General features: G+C 44.2%; 2 protein-coding genes across 3 annotated transcripts in view; one reads left to right on the forward strand and one right to left on the reverse strand.

The window, feature by feature from the left end:
* Positions 1 to 737: 737 nt before the first annotated feature.
* SMIM45 (small integral membrane protein 45) lies at positions 738 to 12667 on the reverse strand. Its single transcript, XM_078640559.1, has 2 exons — positions 11860 to 12667; positions 738 to 7985 (listed from the first exon to the last, which is right to left on the reverse strand). Exon 2 carries the CDS (start codon positions 7981 to 7983, stop codon positions 7777 to 7779), a length of 207 nt encoding a protein of 68 aa, XP_078496685.1. The 5' UTR covers positions 7984 to 7985; positions 11860 to 12667; the 3' UTR covers positions 738 to 7776.
* Positions 12668 to 13654: 987 nt separating this feature from the next.
* Positions 13655 to 18293, forward strand: part of CENPM (centromere protein M) — a 63220-nt gene continuing 58581 nt past the window's right edge. The window contains exon 1 of one of the 2 annotated variants that reach the window (XM_078659190.1): positions 13655 to 13812. In XM_078659190.1, the coding sequence (XP_078515316.1) occupies positions 13756 to 13812 (57 nt within the window). In that variant the 5' untranslated portion in view covers positions 13655 to 13755. The remainder of the gene's footprint in view (positions 13813 to 18293) is intronic. The other variant, XM_078659191.1, reaches the window with a different exon arrangement.

The following is an 18293-nucleotide window of genomic DNA, read 5'->3' on the forward strand; positions in this document are numbered from 1 at the left end:
GAAAAGAAAGCCACCTTTTTACTACTGTTTCATCAATTTCTCACTTACTTTTGCATCCGTTTTAGTTCAGTAGGTGTGACATTTGTTTGGCGTATGAATGCATAATCCTCACACCATACAACAATCAAGGCTATTGGCTTTGCCAAGATCGTTAGGAAATTGTGACCCTTCCAGTTGTTTCTAGCTAGGAGACAAGCAGCATAAAACAGGCTTCTCTGTATGACCCGAAGTTAAAAAAAAGGTTAACATTCTTTTGGTCCTCTAAAGGTTAAATACTCACCTTACAAATTTACTCTGACAGCAGACAATTACAGTTATGTGTGCATCCTACTTAAGTAATTTGATGCATTAAAGAATGCGGTGGGTTTATCTGTTGAGTTAAAAAAACAAAAGGAGATGTCATGGGAAGTCCACAAAACTCCAAGAGTGCGAAACCTTTATGAAAGAAAAAGCCTGGTGATTAGAATAAACATACGTACGCCCACTATTAATATAAAGGTTATTCAGAAGTAACGTACCTACCATTCAAAGAAAATGTATTATTAAAAGGAGACAGATTTTTATTTAGGAAACAAAATGAAGGAGAATTACAGAAAATGTAATGCAAAAATGCAAGGCAAATGAAAGGAACATGCCAAAGCGATAGATATAGCTGTCATTGACAACACTAATGCAATAACAAATATTAGGTACACCATTAAAAAGCACAAAAATAGACAAAAGATTTTAATGCTCGTCTTTTATTGATTAAATTATGGTTTGCGCTTGACAAGTGATATATCTTTGGTGTGCAACATCACAGCAAATCAAAAGACATGCCTTCGTGAATACTTAATTAGGATCCACAATTGCTACCAACACTAATGGCTATTTCACAGAGTAGTTCTGATATGTTGCATGTTTGTTAGGTCTGATGTGCCATTCATGGCCAACATATTATATTCTACAAATACTGTAAGGGGCTTTGGTTCATCGCCATTCGGCCACTTGCTTCTTGGTCTCAAGAACCTTTAGTAATTGGCTTGTGGATCACATCTTGCTTCAGACCACAGTCTCATCTTCTTTCTATTGGCTGTTTGGGAGTGTTCTTCCGCCTTAATTGGAATGCACAGGGGGACCATTTATCCTCTGAAAAGTACGCTGGCATCTCACATTTGTTTATCTATGCATGCATTTTACACACAAAGCGGTCCTTTTTTGTTTTGCACTCCATCAGGAATTTTTACTGCTTATACCAGCTTTCAAAGACAAGTGTCAAACCTATTGGCTTTGTCCATAATTGTTTTTCATTTTCAGCCAAGGATGTCCACATTAGTTAACCTAATTAACCAAAACATCACTGAGCAATTAACGTGATTAGATGTTGCAAAAATACGTTTGATTTTACAAAGGTGGTATACCTACCTTAGTAATTTTCCCAGGCTCATAAAAGTTGCCTCTTATTGTTTAGCTAAGCACTAAAACCTAATATTGCTTTTAAAAGCTGTTTGGAAGTCACTGTAGCCTGTTTGTCCCTCTGAAATGTACAACGATATAAACTCATACTTTAACAAAAGCAGCAGTAATTAAGTCTCCCTTACCTGTTGTTTTTGGCCAAAGTGGATTGTGTTCAAGATGCATGTTCAAATTCTTTTTCCAAAAGTAAATTTGATGTATTTTATAAAAGGTATATTTATTATCCTGTTCTCTCTTGGTGCATTGCTCAATGTGGCACAAGTTAGCTTGCAATTTGCAATTTGAAGGAATCCGTCTTTTCTCTATATTAACTTGGATATTTTATATACTGTTGACCAATTAGTCTTGATTTTGTGTATAGAGAACTTTTAATCCCCTTTTTTTAAAGAAAATGTACTAGAAATTATTTTATCTCATTTTTATAAAATTAATTAAATTGAATAATTGTGCCATTTAAAGTGTATATTTGTTTTCTTTCTTTATTCATATTGCCGCCTTTCTTATTTTGCCTGGGCCTGTTACTTGTCACAAATTGTCTTACCCTGACCCAGGAATGTGATCCAATATCAGGGGGTCCCTGTTATTTACAAAGTCAGCTTGCAGCCAGATTCTGCTACAGTCCCAGTGCGGCCGAAGATGCTGAGTGTGGCTTTCATCTGTGTGCAGCCGGCTCTGGGCAAAGGTCCCTATGCCACTGAACGTCTGTGCTTCGCCTTTAGCCCTGCGTAGTGGTTCTGACTGCACTGGGTGGCTGCAGCGTTCTGACTGCACTGGGTGGCTGCAGCCAGTGCCGTCTTAACGCATGGGCTCACTGGGCATTTGCCCGGGGCCGCCACGAGCCTAGGGGCCACATGCAGATCAGAATTTAACACTAATTTTCCATTAAACATTTGTATTCCTGTAAGTGGTTGTGTAGGCAGGGCCCAGTACTCTGCTTTGCCCAGGAGGCTATAATGCTGTTAAGACAGCACCGGCTGCAGCTAAGCGCTGCAATAACCATGTGCCACCAAGATGGCAGTGTATGGCTTTTGGCTGTGCGCAGCAGGGTCTGTGGGCTGGGCAAGGCCTGCGGCCAGCCTTTGTCCCTGAAACATAGCCTCTGAGCTGCTTGTGCATGGTCTTAGGTTTAAAAGTGGGCGGCCCAGAATTTAACAGGGGTACCGAGCCTGGGCAGAGCCATGGGTCTTTCTGGGCTCCAAGAGCCCATGCACGATCTGAGCACTGAAAATATTTGGCACGCAAATAATGCAACAAATATCATGTCAAAATATGATGAAATGTCTTCAAAATGTAAACAACTACATTTCTTTAACATGTGGAAGAGTTTCACCTCAGTACATCAGATTATATCACTGTAGTGTGAGTGATAGTTTTTAAACATGAACGTAGAAACACTCATGTCCGTCACCTTGACGATAATGCCACTTGTGCACAGAGGGGAGGTAGGCATCGAAAATAATGCCAACTCAGGTTTACACACCTTTCAAATACCAACATTCTGAGCTCTAAACTTGGCAAGAAGAAAATCAAGTTACTTTTTAGCACCCAGAAAAAGCAAACTGGGGCATTTTGTGCTGTGATAAAAACAAAGTTATTAACGACTGAAAGCAGAGTAGAGCCTTAGAAAAATTAATTCCCTTTGCCTTCAAAGCCATTGAAGAGCACAGTTCACTGTAAATTATTTTAATTACAACAGTAATGGAGCTTTAACCAATTTAATTACAACAGTAATGGAGCTTTAACCTTAAACCTTGGTGATGCAGAGCTGAGTACCGGGCTAGTACAAATTACAGGGATTAAAAAAATATGCTTTTTTTCGAGTCCCCAGGGCACGATGTATACAAAAATAGAGCTTTGTAGATGACGACTCACCTAGGCCAAGGGTTTTTGTCTCAGAAGGGCACCCTGGGACTACTGCTTTTAATTATTTATTTATTTTTCAGGCTATGGGAAAGTGCTTTAGTACTCTTGATGATTGTAGTTCTTTTGTGTGAGACATGTTCTGTGTGTTTACATATTTTCAAATTGTGTATGACTAAATGTAGCACTGTTGATTTCATTGGACTGGAGATGATTTGTGTCCTGTTGAATTCATAGTCCACTGAAAAGGGTTCAAGCATTGGAAATGCTTCACTAGACGTGAGTTGTGAAGTTACACGGATGATACGTGGACAGTGGTCCGAACAAAGCCAGATAAGTGTGACCTTATCAGCCTACCTGCAGGACTACCTTGAGATTCGGAAACACCGCCTTTCAGTAATGCCATCAGCTGGCGTCTCTTTATAATTTTGGACTCCTGCACTTATGCTCTTGAAACATTTGGCACTGGCTGCCAAAATGAACAAATTCAGTTGGTCATAACACAAGGAGCTAAGACATAGCCAGACTTGAGGCACAAAGGTGCATGCAATATCTCATAGAACATCAATGGGGATCCTGATGTGTGCTTCCAGACACTGTCTTTGCAAAAGGAGGCCTCCCCATCCCTTCCTTGATATTTCTTTTAATGGTCTTGAATTGCCCCCTCTGGTTATATATTCCCTACCTACCCTTATTAATATGCATTGCATTCCTTTCCTCCTCAGCTACATTCATGTCGTAGAAATACCAAATTATGCAATTTGTGGACCGCAGGCAACCAATCCAATAGACAATTTTCACGTTGACAAAACATGTATATGATTGAATGATTTACAGTCACCTTCCCTTGTCTCCCGTGACCTCATTGCGAAGGCTGGAGTTAGAAAAGTAAACTATCCAGGATGAGATGCAGGTCATGGCAGGGTGCCTTCACAACAAAGTGGGACTAAAGGATTTTTCATTTTGAAGGTCGTTACTATAAAGATTTATGAAATTCTGCCATATATCCTATATATTCATATTCACATGGTCCTGACACAACTATACGACCTGATTACCAGTGTACCATCAATTCTCAGGCTCATTTACTGCAAGCGGGCACAGTACTAAAAGCTCTTTTGGAGGTCTGAGGACGCCCATCTATGGATCTTACTGACCCCACGTGATATATCCAATAATTTGAGGTTTATTGTTGCACACTTGACTGTGGTTCTAAATGAAAGCCTCAGATGGCACCCACAACACCATCAGACATCACTGAATGTTATTGCTATCAATGGTTGGGACATTCCTATGGATACAGAGGTCAAACTGGTGATTATGAGAGCCTTTAGGCCTCAGGTAGATCCACTCACCTGTTGGAAGTTAGACCAGCATGTGACTGGCTCTGTCAGCAGACCGTGAGGCCTGTCTAAGGTCAACCTGATATGAAACAGACTCTTCTCCCTAACCATCGACCCAATCAGTCTCTGAATTGGAGGTATAATAAAGACTACTTGCAATGCCACTCATTGATCAATACACTCCAACATCAGAAATTGTAGGCAAAAGTATGATGAAAAGATGGGCAGTTGGCTAGACCAAATCATCCAAGCAGAACATGGACTGATGGTTAAGAGTGTTTTATATGATGATGGAAGACATGACATGAGATGTCTACAAGTGTTGAATGGAGCAAAGAGGGCACTAAGGGTTCAGCATAACATCAGCTCATCAGACAATGACCAGAACCTACAGACAAGACTGGAGGTGACAAAAAGAAGACAACGATGGAACAGTCAGCTATGGGGAGAATGATATGCATGCTAAAGAAACTATAAATGTTATCCTGATAGGCTGGAACTCATTCTATAGATGGTTAAAAGAACAAGATATGGAGGTAGATTATTACAATTCTTTCCTTGGCTGGAGATGACAATAACGTACATATACTTCTGAAAACAATAATGCTTGGAAAAAATGAAAATATGAGAGATAGGTTTGGTGAAAGATGACCTAAAAGACAAGGCATATCTGAAAATGACCAGGAGGGTTGCACAAGACTGACAATCATAAATGCAAGACTCTGCTGCAGTAGAGCGGATAAGGCGGAAATGGTGCAGGATGACATCATGAATGGGATATGGCTGGAGATGATGTGAAGGATTGGACCAGAATGACAATGACCGAAAATACAATCCTTGGCTGAAGTAGATTGCAAAGGCTGAGCATGAAGCAAAATGACCACAAGAGCAATACTTCTCTGAAGATGACTTAAAGAGTTGGACATGACACATAATGATCACGAGACATGGCTGAAAATGTCTGGAAGGTGTGGACATGCTGGAAGAGAAACAGAAGGTCAAAACATGGCCGAATATCACCTGATGTATGATACATGGCAGAACACGACAAGATGGATTGGATGTGGTGAAGTGACTTCTTCAAGTTCTGCAAGGGACCCACCTCTTCAAATTGACCTTTAACTAAGCAGCATACCATCATGCTGTGTGAACCATCTTCCCTGCGTGCAATCACACCAAGACCATCTCATCATGATACACAGCTGCCTTGTCAGAAGACCAGGTGCCATTGTCATCTACCAAAACCCTGGCCTGCTCACTAAATTCCATGTCTCTCTCTCGTCAACCGTTTACCACATTGTTACAGTTTGTTAAACAGTTCTGTTCTAAACTTGTTGACCATACGATTTTCCTGTTACAATTGACCAGTTTTAACAGTAAATCAGGCAGGGCTGATCAAGTTCTAGAGCACATGCTCTTTCCAAATGCAGACTTGAAATCACGATATTGGGACATGTCTGTTGTGCCAGGTGAATTCTCCTTCACCTCTGAGAGGATGATGTGTGTGTGGTGCTGTACAACACTACATACGTAAATGAGTAGTAGAATATGATGGTAAGAGGCAGACATAGACAATGCTGATTGGCAGGGTTGGATAATGTGGAAGAGAGCCATGTGGCCATGTCAGGGCTTGGAGACGATGGGAAGGGTCAATAGGATGGATGATGACATTTAGGATGAGTCAAAGTTGAAAAAAACCAAAAGGACAATGCATAACAATAGATAACTGGAAGGGTGGGATATGGTGGAAGAGAGCCACAAAGTCCTGCCATCACAACAAGTGATAGGAATCGTTGGACGTTTCGGAAGAGATATGGCTGGACGCGACTGTATAGCAACCAGAACGGAGAATAGCTTGAAGCACGAGACACAGGTGAAGACTCCCAAAATGACATGGCATAACTGAAGGTGAGTGATTGGTTTGGGCTGGGATAATCAGCATGTTTAGAGAGGACTGAGGGGGTTAGGACTGAAGAATAATAAACATTAATAAACAGGTGTATAATCAACCTTCCACAAAGCCAATAGTTCTGATCGTGGCAAGCTGGAGCCATGGTTCATTTTTGTTTTATGTTTTAATGCAAGTACACGCCATAAAAATAGAATGATGACATAAAAAATATGTGTACGTGCCTAAATCTGGTAGCTATATGCTTGCAATACAAATGAAAAATGTTAAATAAATTGGTCATCATACATAATTTTAGGGGTACTTAGAACAGGTATAGAAATCCTTTTTAGCTTTAATGTACACCAAAGGAAAGTATGATTAGTATTGCTATGGTACTGTACCCCAGACAAATAGTTTAAAATACAAGGATGACTAATAAAAAAAGGATAAAGAGTGGAAAGAAAAGGGCATTAACTGGGTAAAGTATTGAGCCACAAGCCCAAAAAATTCACTTTTTTTAGTCGAGTGTCCGCATCAGATCAGCACAATTCTGCTACCCATGGTGCAAAAGAGACAATGGCTAAAGTCGGTTGCCCCATGCTAGATGCTGTGGTGGGCAAAAGAAACCGGATGAAGAGGGTTGACCTAAAGCCTCTTTGTGTATGTATGTGTTTTTTTATTTATGATTTTCTTTGCTGGTGAGACAGATAATGCCATCACTAAGCCAGAACAAAAAATGGCTGAAGATGGCTAATAGGTTTGATCACAGCAGAAGACAACCATAAAGGCGAGGAATGGCTGGAGATGACTGGAAGGGCTTGAACTGTAGAATGACCATAAATAAAAGACATGGTTGAACAAGACTGAAAGAGGTCACATGGCTGAAAATGATCACTAGGATGAGACACGTAAAGAGAGAGAGAGTTCAACAAGAGGAGAATCAACCAGAAGAATGAAACAAGAGAAGTCACAAGAAGATCTATTAGAGATGCTTGAGGATCAGATGTAGAAATGGATGATAAAACAAGACACCGATTAATGACCAGAAAATGTGGACATTGCTAAAGATGACAAAAGTTGGGCAAACTATTGGTACAAAATAGTTGGGCGAGGTCACCAAGGCACCGAGGGCGACCAGGATCTTCTGCTACCACCAAAGAAGTCTCTGTGCCACCGTCCATGAACATGAACCTCTGTACTACTTAGATGAGAGTGCCCATGTCCTCCTCAGGCATCGGGCACCCTAAAGGCCAAGTTGTCCCGCACCATCATAGTCTTGCGGAGATCTCGCCTCACGATGGGCCGCTGGTTGCGCCACTTGTGGGCTTCCTGAAGGCCGGGCTCAAAGTAGTAGATGCAAGCACCGAAGCCCATCAGGATAAGAATGGAGAAAATGAGGTAGAGCGGCACAAACCAGTCCAAGAAGTGAGGCATGGCTGCAGGGAGAAGACAGGCAGGGTTAGGGCCATGAAAAGAATTGGAGAGTCATAAGGTAAGTCTACCTCTATCCAGTCTGTGACACAGGGCATCGTTCGACTTCACTACAACCCTCTATAGCTAATATACCTCAGTTTAGTAATTAACTTAAGAAGGTGCTCTGCCTCACTCTATTCTTCAACCAAGTTGGCCACACTAGGTTTAACCAGACTATGTTCCACTGGTTAACCCTAACTACCCACAGTCTGTGAGCTTCGGGGTGTATCTACCTTTCACTAATTGGGAATTCATCCACAATAAAAACAAACTTTTTTAAACTAAACTAAGGGGCAACCTGAATACTTTCCTGTGTCATGTTGTATCTCCGCCATAGGCAGAGCTTTGTAAAACCCAATAAAGCTTGTTGGAAAATAATAATAATAATCTGCAATTCATGAGGTCAGTCTATATGTCATAAGGTCCCTTTACCTGTCCCCAATCTACACGCCATGGTGTCACTCGTCTTCACACCAATTTGCAATCCGAAGGGCCATTCTACCTCAATCAAGCCTACGAGCCAGGGGGGTAACTACTATAGATCAAATCACTCTTCGACCAATAGTTCCTTCTACCTGAATCCAGTCTACAACCCATGGCAGAATACACGTTTCACTTCTCTCTGCAAGACAATGGACTACTTTACCACTTTCCCATCTATGAGTCAAGGATGACTCTTCCACGTGACACTCAGTAATCCATGAGGTCACTCTACTTCAAACCAGTCCACCGACCAACAAGTAACTTAATTTACACCATCTCGTGGGGTGACCCTACCTCAATCTATAAGCCAGGTGCTTATATCCCTTCCTTTTGATCACTCTATTTCACTCCAGTCTACGAGACATGGGGTCTTCGGTCCTCACTCGTATCTACATGCCAAGAGGTCACTGAACCTCACTTGGTCTATGAGCCATGAGGTGACTCTACCTCCTGACAATCTATAATTCAAGGAGTCTCTCATCACTACAGTTTATGATTGGTCGCTATACATCATGCTAATGTACAACCTACAGCTCAGTCCTCTCCAGAAGACACTGGGTAAGTCTGTCTCAACCCAGTGTTTAAACCAAGGGGTCAATTGATTTAAACCATCCCATTGGATGACTACCTCATGCCAGTGTACAAGTCATAGGGTTAATCAAGGTAATCCAAGGATATCCTGCTACTGCACTCCCATCTACAAGAAATGGTGCCAGTCTACATCAGTCTGGATTATGAACCATGGGGTGAATCTACCTCATTATTATCAATATCCATAGGGTTACCCTACCTTGCTCTAATCCTGATGAGTTGCTCTATCTCATTCTGCTCTGTGAGCCACGCCGTTACTGTGCCTCACTGAAACATATATATCAGCATTAAATTCCCCCGGCTTCACTCTAACTCTTTGAGCCATAGTACGACTGTACCTCAATGAAGTTTATGAGCCAGATTTGGGAATTTACCCCGCATACAGCCAATTGATTCCTCAGACTTAAGAGCCGCGGTGGTCCAACGATATCACTACAACAGAGGAGGGATGTGTGATTCAACCTCAATCTAGCCTATGAGCCAAAGGGTTAGGGAAACTCACTCCAACCTGCGGTGAGGGAGGGGTCACTCAGCTTCACTGCCTACACCAAGCTAGAGAGTTACTGTACGTTAACCCATTCTAAAAGTCCTGGAGTAACTCCACCTTCCCCATACCCATAACTGCACACTGCCCCATACCCATGGACAGTACTTAATTTGTAAAAAAAAAATAAGTGCCAGGGCCCTTGTCAGGAGGCCACTGCAGCTTGCACCACCTACTGCTCCCACTAGCGCTACCGATGACAGCACTATCACTATTAACCATCACACTCATATAAAGTGTGAAAATTCAGACTTTAAATATACATTAAAATGACTAATACATATCGCTCAACTGGCAGGTATAAGTAATTTTTATGTATGTTTAATTATTAAACACCAGCTATTGTGCTCCTAAAAAAGAAAAACAAGACAAACAGTGCCACCATGTGGCAGACTGCCATAAGAGCCAGTGTTGACAATTAAGTCCTGGTGTCGAGCACCAGAAACCACTGGCTAAAATTAAGCACTGCCCATGGGATCACTCTAGCTCACTGCAAACGACATGCCATTGACTCATTTCACTCCACTCGATAAGCCAAGGGGGTCAGTGTATACCTCATTACAATTTACTGAGCATAAGGTCACTCCACAGCACCTCACCCCATTCATGGGCCCCCTCCACGTTTCCTTCAAATTGGTAGCTCTTCTGCCTCACTCTGTCTTCACTGCTACTGCAGTTTACTCTAAAAGTTTTTGTGCCTCACCCATGCGACTTGGCCAGTTCGTCACTCTAAGCTGTGATCCTTGAACTCCACTATTATGCCATTTAATTTACAAATGTTCTTGTAACACTCATCCTCACTCTAATCTCAATTGAGTCAGTATTTCACTGCAATACAGCTTTCTCAAATGTACACCTCAGACCTAACCTGCGGCAACCACATACTATTTAAGTCAATGACAGTTCTGTCTGTGAACCTCAGTCTTAACCTGCATCACCTCCTGCTATTCAAGTACCAGAAACCACAGAGTGCTCTGCAAATGCATCGAAAACAAGGCTTGCAGCATACCCTGCTGTTCAAGTGCTGAGATATTCGCGCAGGTGTAGTAATGCACCTCAGACCTTCACACCTGGCCAAAATCCCAGCATTCAGACCCACACGCAGCTGTGCCATGCACCTCAGTTTTCACCAACGGCACTCACTTGTGTTCAAGCCTAGGACTCAGGTGCAGGACTGCTAAAAAAACCTCCATCTTGTCTGCAGCGCCGCTGACTCTTCAGCAGTGAAACTGACACACAGCTCTGCATATGCACCTCAATCTGGAGATGCATTATCGTTTGCTATTCCAACACTGTTTTCCATTCACAGCATATCCAAAGCACCTCACTTCTGACAGATGGACACTCTGTTGCTCTAGCCCCTGGCACAACTCTATGAATACGCCCCAAAACTGACCTGCAGCACACCCTGCTTGTGCAGTACTGAAACACACAAACAGCTCTGTCACTGCACCTCAACCCTGACGTGGAAGACACCAGGCCTGACTTGCAGCACCCCCTGATTTGTCAGTACTCGCATCTGCACACAGCTCTGCCGATGTACCTCAGTTTTGATGTGAAGAACTTCTGCTCTTTCACTATTGGAACCCACGTGCAGATCTGTCAATGCACCTCATTTCTAACTTAAAGCATTCCAGCTGTGTCATCCTAAAACCCACACACCAAGATGTAACAAAGCACCGGGAAATTAACATGCCCCCCTACTGTACCAGTACTGACACCCACACAAGGCTCTGTCAGTGCACGGTATTCCGAACTCTCAGAACTCGCTGGCATTCGAGTGGTTGGACCCACAAACAGCTGTCCGAAGAGACCTCAAGCATGCTCTGCACCACATTCTTTACTCTGATAGTGTGAGTCACAAACAGCTCAGACAATTCAAGTCCATCATCTACAGCAGCCTCTGCTTTTCCAGTACCGAAGCTCACACACGCCTGCCCCAGTGCACCTCAGTCCTGCCCTGCAACTCCCCAACTATTTGAATACTGAAACCCACAGAAAACTCTGATGATGCACCTCAAACCTTCCCCGCAACACTCCTTGTTCTTGTTCTACCAGTTCCCCTCTACATGGACCTAAAACACTCCATGCTACAACAGCACTGGGTCTAAAAGACAAGTCTGCCAGTGCACACATCACATCCTGCTCTGGCAGTTCTGGGACACGAATGGTTATAGGTAGAAATATGCTCATGATAAGATGTTCTCAACCTGTCTTACCGCCTCAGCTGGGGGTACAACCCTGTGCCTAGCCCGCAGTAGCAAAGCGAAGAACATAGGACTTAGCAGGAGCGATTGATAGGACGTTCTGATTCCCAGAGGTGCATTGGCAGCTACAATGAATAATGAATGGATCGCCCAACAGGACCATTTGTTCGCTCTTTCATTGATTTTTGCAAAGCCGACTGAAGTGATATGCAGGCTCCGTCCAATGGTGACTTTTCCACAGGCTACGTATAATCTCTTTACAAAGATCCTTGTCTGATGGATAAGCACCTTCTGATGAAGACTGGGCCACTTGCAGAAGCGACTGATACCTTCTCTCTGATGATGACTGCGCTGTCGGCAGAAGTAATGGATTCGCTCTTTCCAATGACAATTAGATGGTGAACAGGCGCAGTGGAGACGCTCTTTCCAATAAGTGATGGACAAGCTATTGCTAAATCTTCAATATGTTTCCGTCCACCTCCTCACCTGAGCGTGACGCTGCGCCATCACCTTCAGTTGTCCTTTCTTCAGGATGCTCGAGCAGGATGGTGACCTCAAAGGGTGGCAATCAATGACCAGCCAATGTCATAGTCTGGGGCGCAGAGCCTCTTCTTCTGTGTCCCAGGTCAAGTCAAATGAAAGGCATTTATAAGACATCAAACCCCATACGTATTCAAGCACCGATACATAATACCAATTCCAGGCTACGGGACTTCCAAATGCAGTGGTGGATACTTGGTAGGTGCTAAGCCGTGCGAGATGGAAGCTCTCTCATCCAGCGGGGTCTTTCCTCGGTATGTGCTATCTCTCTGTGGTCCCACATCTCTCTTCTTCTGGCTGTGTCACACTGGAATCTGTATCCCCGTCTCTATCCTTTCTACATTCAGGACACTGAATCCCACATCTTCAGTTGCTAGGGCAACTACCGCAGCAGCAGGCTGCGCAGTCTCTATTCCCTCTCTCCCCCTCTCCCCCTCCCCCGCCTCCCAGCAGCGTTTTAGAAAGAATGTATCTTTCTGCGACAATTAGACTGCAGATGTCAACCACATGACTTCCTTCCAAAGGCTAGCGCGCACGTTTTACAAAACAAAGACGCCTGCCATTGACATGTATGCATTAGTAACTCCTTGCAGCCCTTGCACCAATCTAGAATTTTCTTTTCACATATCTGCCCATTCTGTAAATTGTGGTCTGTGTACACTTTAGCACCAATTGGTTTAATTCACTTGAAAATACTGCGGTGCCAAATGGCCCAATAGTATGTTTGACACATTTAGTCAGTCTTTGCGCTTTAGTCAATTGCATGTCGTTATTTTAGTAGACATATGTCCTTAAAAATAATGTGCATCCGATAATTTACTCTCATTGTGCCTAAAATATGTTTTCTAAGCTGCGGTTTCAGGTTCTTTTTTTACATTTACCCTACAACTTGGATGAGACCCAGGTCAACTGTCTGTCTAACCAACCAACAGGATATACTGTAAAGACTGGTCCGAGGAGACTGGGTGGTGTTCAGGAAGACTTGTACTGTTAGAACTACGACGCTTCAAAGCCTTCAGCTATGCCTGCATTTCCGTTGTTTCAAGTCCTCTGTCTGTTTCGCTGAAAATCGGCCATTTTATAGTCAGGCCCCATCACCCTCCCAGGCTTCACAATGTTCTTTAAAGAGGACAGCAGTCTTGTTTTGGCACAAGCAAACACGGATATAGATTGGGCGTTGTTGCCACAGCTGGTTTGTAAATGTCCGTGAAGGGACGAGGTACTTAACTTTCACAATTGTCACACAAGTGCCTGGAGCAGGTATGGATGCCGAATAGAGCTAACGTAAGCGCGCACCGCTATTAAAATAGAGAAGAGCGTAGAGACGTGTGGAGAAGTTCGAAAATTCAGCGGGAGCGAGTTAGAGATATGTCGACTTTGCGGCCTTTCGACAAATTACCTGCGCTGAAGGAGGCAGTGCTGCTGGTGAGGGTGCCGAGCTTGAAGTGTGATAGGGGGGGGTGGCGTTTAGTGTTAATGAGAACAGGTTCCTCGGTTATCAGGGAGGGCTAGATTCGCGACCCTATCCTTCAGTCTTTTCAGTCATATCTGAGGATTACGGGGGCAATTTTGCATTACTGCTTCGTCCTCGTCGTAGTAATTGCGTTAAAGGTGTATCCCACCATATGGTATGCGGACTCACCACTTTTTCCGGAAAATATTACCAAATTCTAGGTATATAGGCCCACATGCATCAAGCATTTTTGTAGTCGCAAACGGTGCGATTCCTTAAAATCGGCCGTTTGCGAATGCAAAAGTGCTGGTGGGGATGCATCATGCCATTTTAGAAGTCGCATCTTTTTTACGATTTCTAAAATTGCGTTAGCATATAAGAAATCGCAATTGTGCGATTTCTTAAATGCTATGCATCATTACAGAAAAATGTGTGATTTTTAAAATTGGAAGTGCAAATTACCACGAAGTTCAACTTCGTGGTAAATTGCGAAATTGTTTAAAAATGCATTTTTTAAACTGTTAAGCTACAGACACACATGTATGTAACTTATGCTGAAAAGTACATTTCATGGGTGCAGGGGGGGGTCATTTTGACCCCCCTCTCCACCCTTGAAATGCATTGATGAATTGCAATTGCACATTGTGAATTCGCAATTCCCATTCAATCCTATGGGCATTTTGGCCCATAGGAATGAATGGGAATTGTGAATTCGCATTAGAAAATTTACATTTTTTTTGCAAATCGGTAAAAATAGCGATTTTTACCAAATTGCAAAAAAACCCCAAAAATATTCATGCATAGGCTTTTGCGAATTCTAAATTGCGAATCGTTATTTTTCGCAATTTAGAACTCGCAAAAGCCGATATTGATGCATGTGGGCCACAATCCCATACCTTACCGGTAAATGAAATGGCAATGTAAACAGAGGCGTAGCTAGAGCTTGTGGTGCCCGGGGCTATCCCTCGGATTGCCGCCCCTGGCGAGGGGGGTGGGGGGTGAGGGGTGCTGGGGGAAAAAGGACCGAGAGACCTAGTAACGCCACTAATAGTTACCTCGATCATGCAAGTTACATGCACATACATTAACCTAATTCTTTATAACACTAATATTAATTGTCACTCTAACTCAAACACTAATACCAAATCAAATCAAATAAGCTTTATTCGGTTCTTTTGTTTAAAACCATAAAAGCAGGAAGTAAAAATACATACATGTATAAATGACTCAACATATCATACACATGGTAAGAAGGAACCAACTATTAAAAACCGACTAAAATCAATTTGACAATTCAGCTGAAAGAAAAGGTACGTGCAAAATAGAAAAAGAGTAGAGGGTTAGTGGTACAAGGTTCATAGAATCCCTTTTCACCAAGAATTGTTGTTCAATGGCATTTGCCTTAGGGACGGATGGGGTCGGGGGCCGGGATAGAAATCATACAAGTCCCAGATGCAAATGGGGCCATCTCCCTCTTTGGGCTGGGAAGATCGCAGATAGGGGACAATGTTCATACTCTTGAATTTAATTAAAATCAGGTCGCCCGGGATGTGTTTGGGCGACGTACCTAGCCACCCCACCCTCCTGACACTCAGGATTCCACCATCTAAAACAGATGGCAATGGTCTGTTTTGTTTTAGCCAGGAAATGGTTTTGTTTAACAGGTCTTGGTGAGTTTCAAATTTGCTCTGACTAGGTACAGGGACCCCATAGAGAACAGCCACGTAAGGGGCGGCTTCTGGAGGTAAGTTAATCCGAAGTGCGGTCCTGGGAACTCTGTGGGGTGCAGGTACGGAGTTAAAAGTAATGTTCCGACTTCTTGGACTAGGTATAGGCATAAGGGGTTCAAGAGTTTGAGCTTTCGTACTTGTCGTGGGCTTGAGCTTTTCATCGTTGCTGGGGAGAATGGGGTGAGTGGGTATAGCAGTTTTTTCGATCGAAGTATAGTTCCTTAGTATTGTATTTTCAATACTGGTCAACCTGTCTCCCAGATCGTTGATTTTTGTGACCAGGGGTGATAAAGCAGATATTAACAGTTGCTCGATCTGGGCCAGTAAGGTCAGTTGAAGTGGTGATACGGAGTCAAGTATTCTGTTCACGGCCTCAATCGGCAATAATATAGGTGGGTTGGAGGGAGATAATGAGGGGCTAGTGCATATTTTGTCGGCATTAGATGAATTCTCAGTGTCATTGTCTTTTTCCTCAACAGCATCTCTACCCACTATAGGGGGGGTAGATACGTCCTGGACGTAGTTCGTAACACACAAGGCATTCAGCTCCTCCCAAATGGACATGTTGAGAGGAAATCGGAGAAACAGTACAATGTGGGATCAATAAGAAGGATAAATAAAACAACTTGGTACCTCCTCCTTCGTTGAAGCCAAGTGGGGTGGCCCGTCCCGGCCTCCTCGTGCCTCTGAGGGCCACAGAGGGCCCGCCCTTTGCCTGGGCTTAGCCCGGCGTCCCGCTCGTGTCCCGCGGAGCAGAGCGCAGCTTTGAGGTGCCTCCTGGCGCACTTGTGTCGTCGCGATGCAGCGCCGCCGCTGAGGCTGCCGGGAAATGTAGTCCCGGGGCGGCGGCGCTGTGGGCAGGAAAGAATGACTCCTGGCGGTGGCGGCTGCAGTGGGGGCCTCCTCGCCTCCCCCCTTCAAGCAGGTATGTGTCCCCCCCCCCGCTCCGCCGAGCAGAGCGCAGCTTTGAGGTGCCTCCTGGCGCACTTGTGGCGTCGCGATGCAGCGCCGCCGCTGAGGCTGCCGGGAAATGTAGTCCCAGGGCGGCGGCGCTGTGGGCAGGAAAGAATGACTCCTGGCGGTGGCGGCTGCAGTGGGGGCCTCCTCGCCTCCCCCCTTCAAGCAGGTATGTGTCGCTCCGCCGAGCAGAGCGCAGCTTTGAGGTGCCTCCTGGCGCACTTGTGTCGTCGCGATGCAGCGCCGCCGCTGAGGCTGCCGGGAAATGTAGTCCCGGGGCGGCGGCGCTGTGGGCAGGAAAGAATGACTCGTGGCGGCTGCAGTGGGGGCCTCCTCGCCTCCCCCCTTCAAGCAGGTATGTGTCGCTCCGCCGAGCAGAGCGCAGCTTTGAGGTGCCTCCTGGCGCACTTGTGTCGTCGCGATGCAGCGCCGCCGCTGAGGCTGCCGGGAAATTTAGTCCCGGGGCGGCGGCGCTGTGGGCAGGAAAGAATGACTCGTGGCGGCTGCAGTGGGGGCCTCCTCGCCTCCCCCCTTCAAGCAGGTATGTGTCCCCCCGCTCCGCCGAGCAGAGCGCCACACACTATTACCAGCTTTGAGGCAACCCCCATCTTGTGCCTTAACTCGAGAATAGCAGATCTTGTTTCAGTGCAAGATTTGTGCATGCTGTGGTGCCTTATGTTAAAAACAAGATCTTCAAACCTTAGTTCAGTCTCTAGATGTCACCAGGTAGGTATGTGAAACTGCCCTAGTCACTGGCCTATCGAGCCTGGCTTCCCCAACATTATTATTAATCTCCGCATCAAGGCTTACGGCAAACATGGAAAGGGCAGACCACAGCTCATCAGTTAGAGAATGTCTGAGCTCGCTCACAGTAGAAAAACACTGCATACTTGGGACGGTGTGCATAACCTTCAAAGTCCTTCACCAGCCTACCTAGCATCAGCAATTACATGTCACTGGGGAAAACAGAAGCCCAGAAACAAAGAAGCACTGATGCTTGTAGCTCTGAAATTCAACATACAAAAATCGTATGGCCTTATTTAGAGATTGGTGAATGGAATACTCTGCCACACAGTGGCACATATCCTGTGCTCTGTATACAAAGGCTATAGGCAACAATGCACCTGTAATACATTTGTTTCGGAGTGTTCCATTGGCCAAACTCCAAAGTAGGCCCTTACTCCATCTCAATAACAGCACCCAGAATATGGATTTTTTTTATTTATCAACTCCATATTCATGCATCTTAACACCTACGTTTGTGACATTTAATTGCAGCTCTCTCCAGCACCTGCACCACCACATATGCAGTGTCATTTTTAAATCCAATATTGTAGCGTGAAGAACAAACTGACAACCTAACGTTCACTATAAGACAACACGTCTTTGCTAACATGGATTTATATGACTTGGATGCATTTCTCAAAATATGTATCTACAAACTGCAAAATGCTCTGACGTCATCCTGAATATTTCTTTGTAAATATGTATGTTTATTATTTGGAATCATTTCTTACATTTTTGTGTAAAAAAAAACAAACACTGTAGAGTACTTTAACGTCGTCTGCGTGTGGTATAACATTTCAAACAAAGAAATAAAAACATAGAAATTACCAGCATTCGCAGGGTTCTATACTTTATGGAATGTTCTCCGACACCACACTGTACAACCGGTGGCCATGTTTACTTTTCTGCAGTTGCAGGACAATGCCTACAATGTTCAGCTCATGGTTTGTGCACGTGGAGGGGCGCAGCTGGCACCGGCA

The sequence above is a fragment of the Lissotriton helveticus genome, chromosome 1_1 (assembly GCF_964261635.1).
Source record: "Lissotriton helveticus chromosome 1_1, aLisHel1.1, whole genome shotgun sequence".
NCBI classification, from domain to species: Eukaryota; Metazoa; Chordata; class Amphibia; order Caudata; family Salamandridae; genus Lissotriton; species Lissotriton helveticus.

Coding starts and splice junctions, on each gene's coding strand:
- SMIM45 (XM_078640559.1), bottom strand. CDS start 7,983: ATGCCTCACTTCTTGGACTGGTTTGTGCCGCTCTACCTCATTTTCTCC.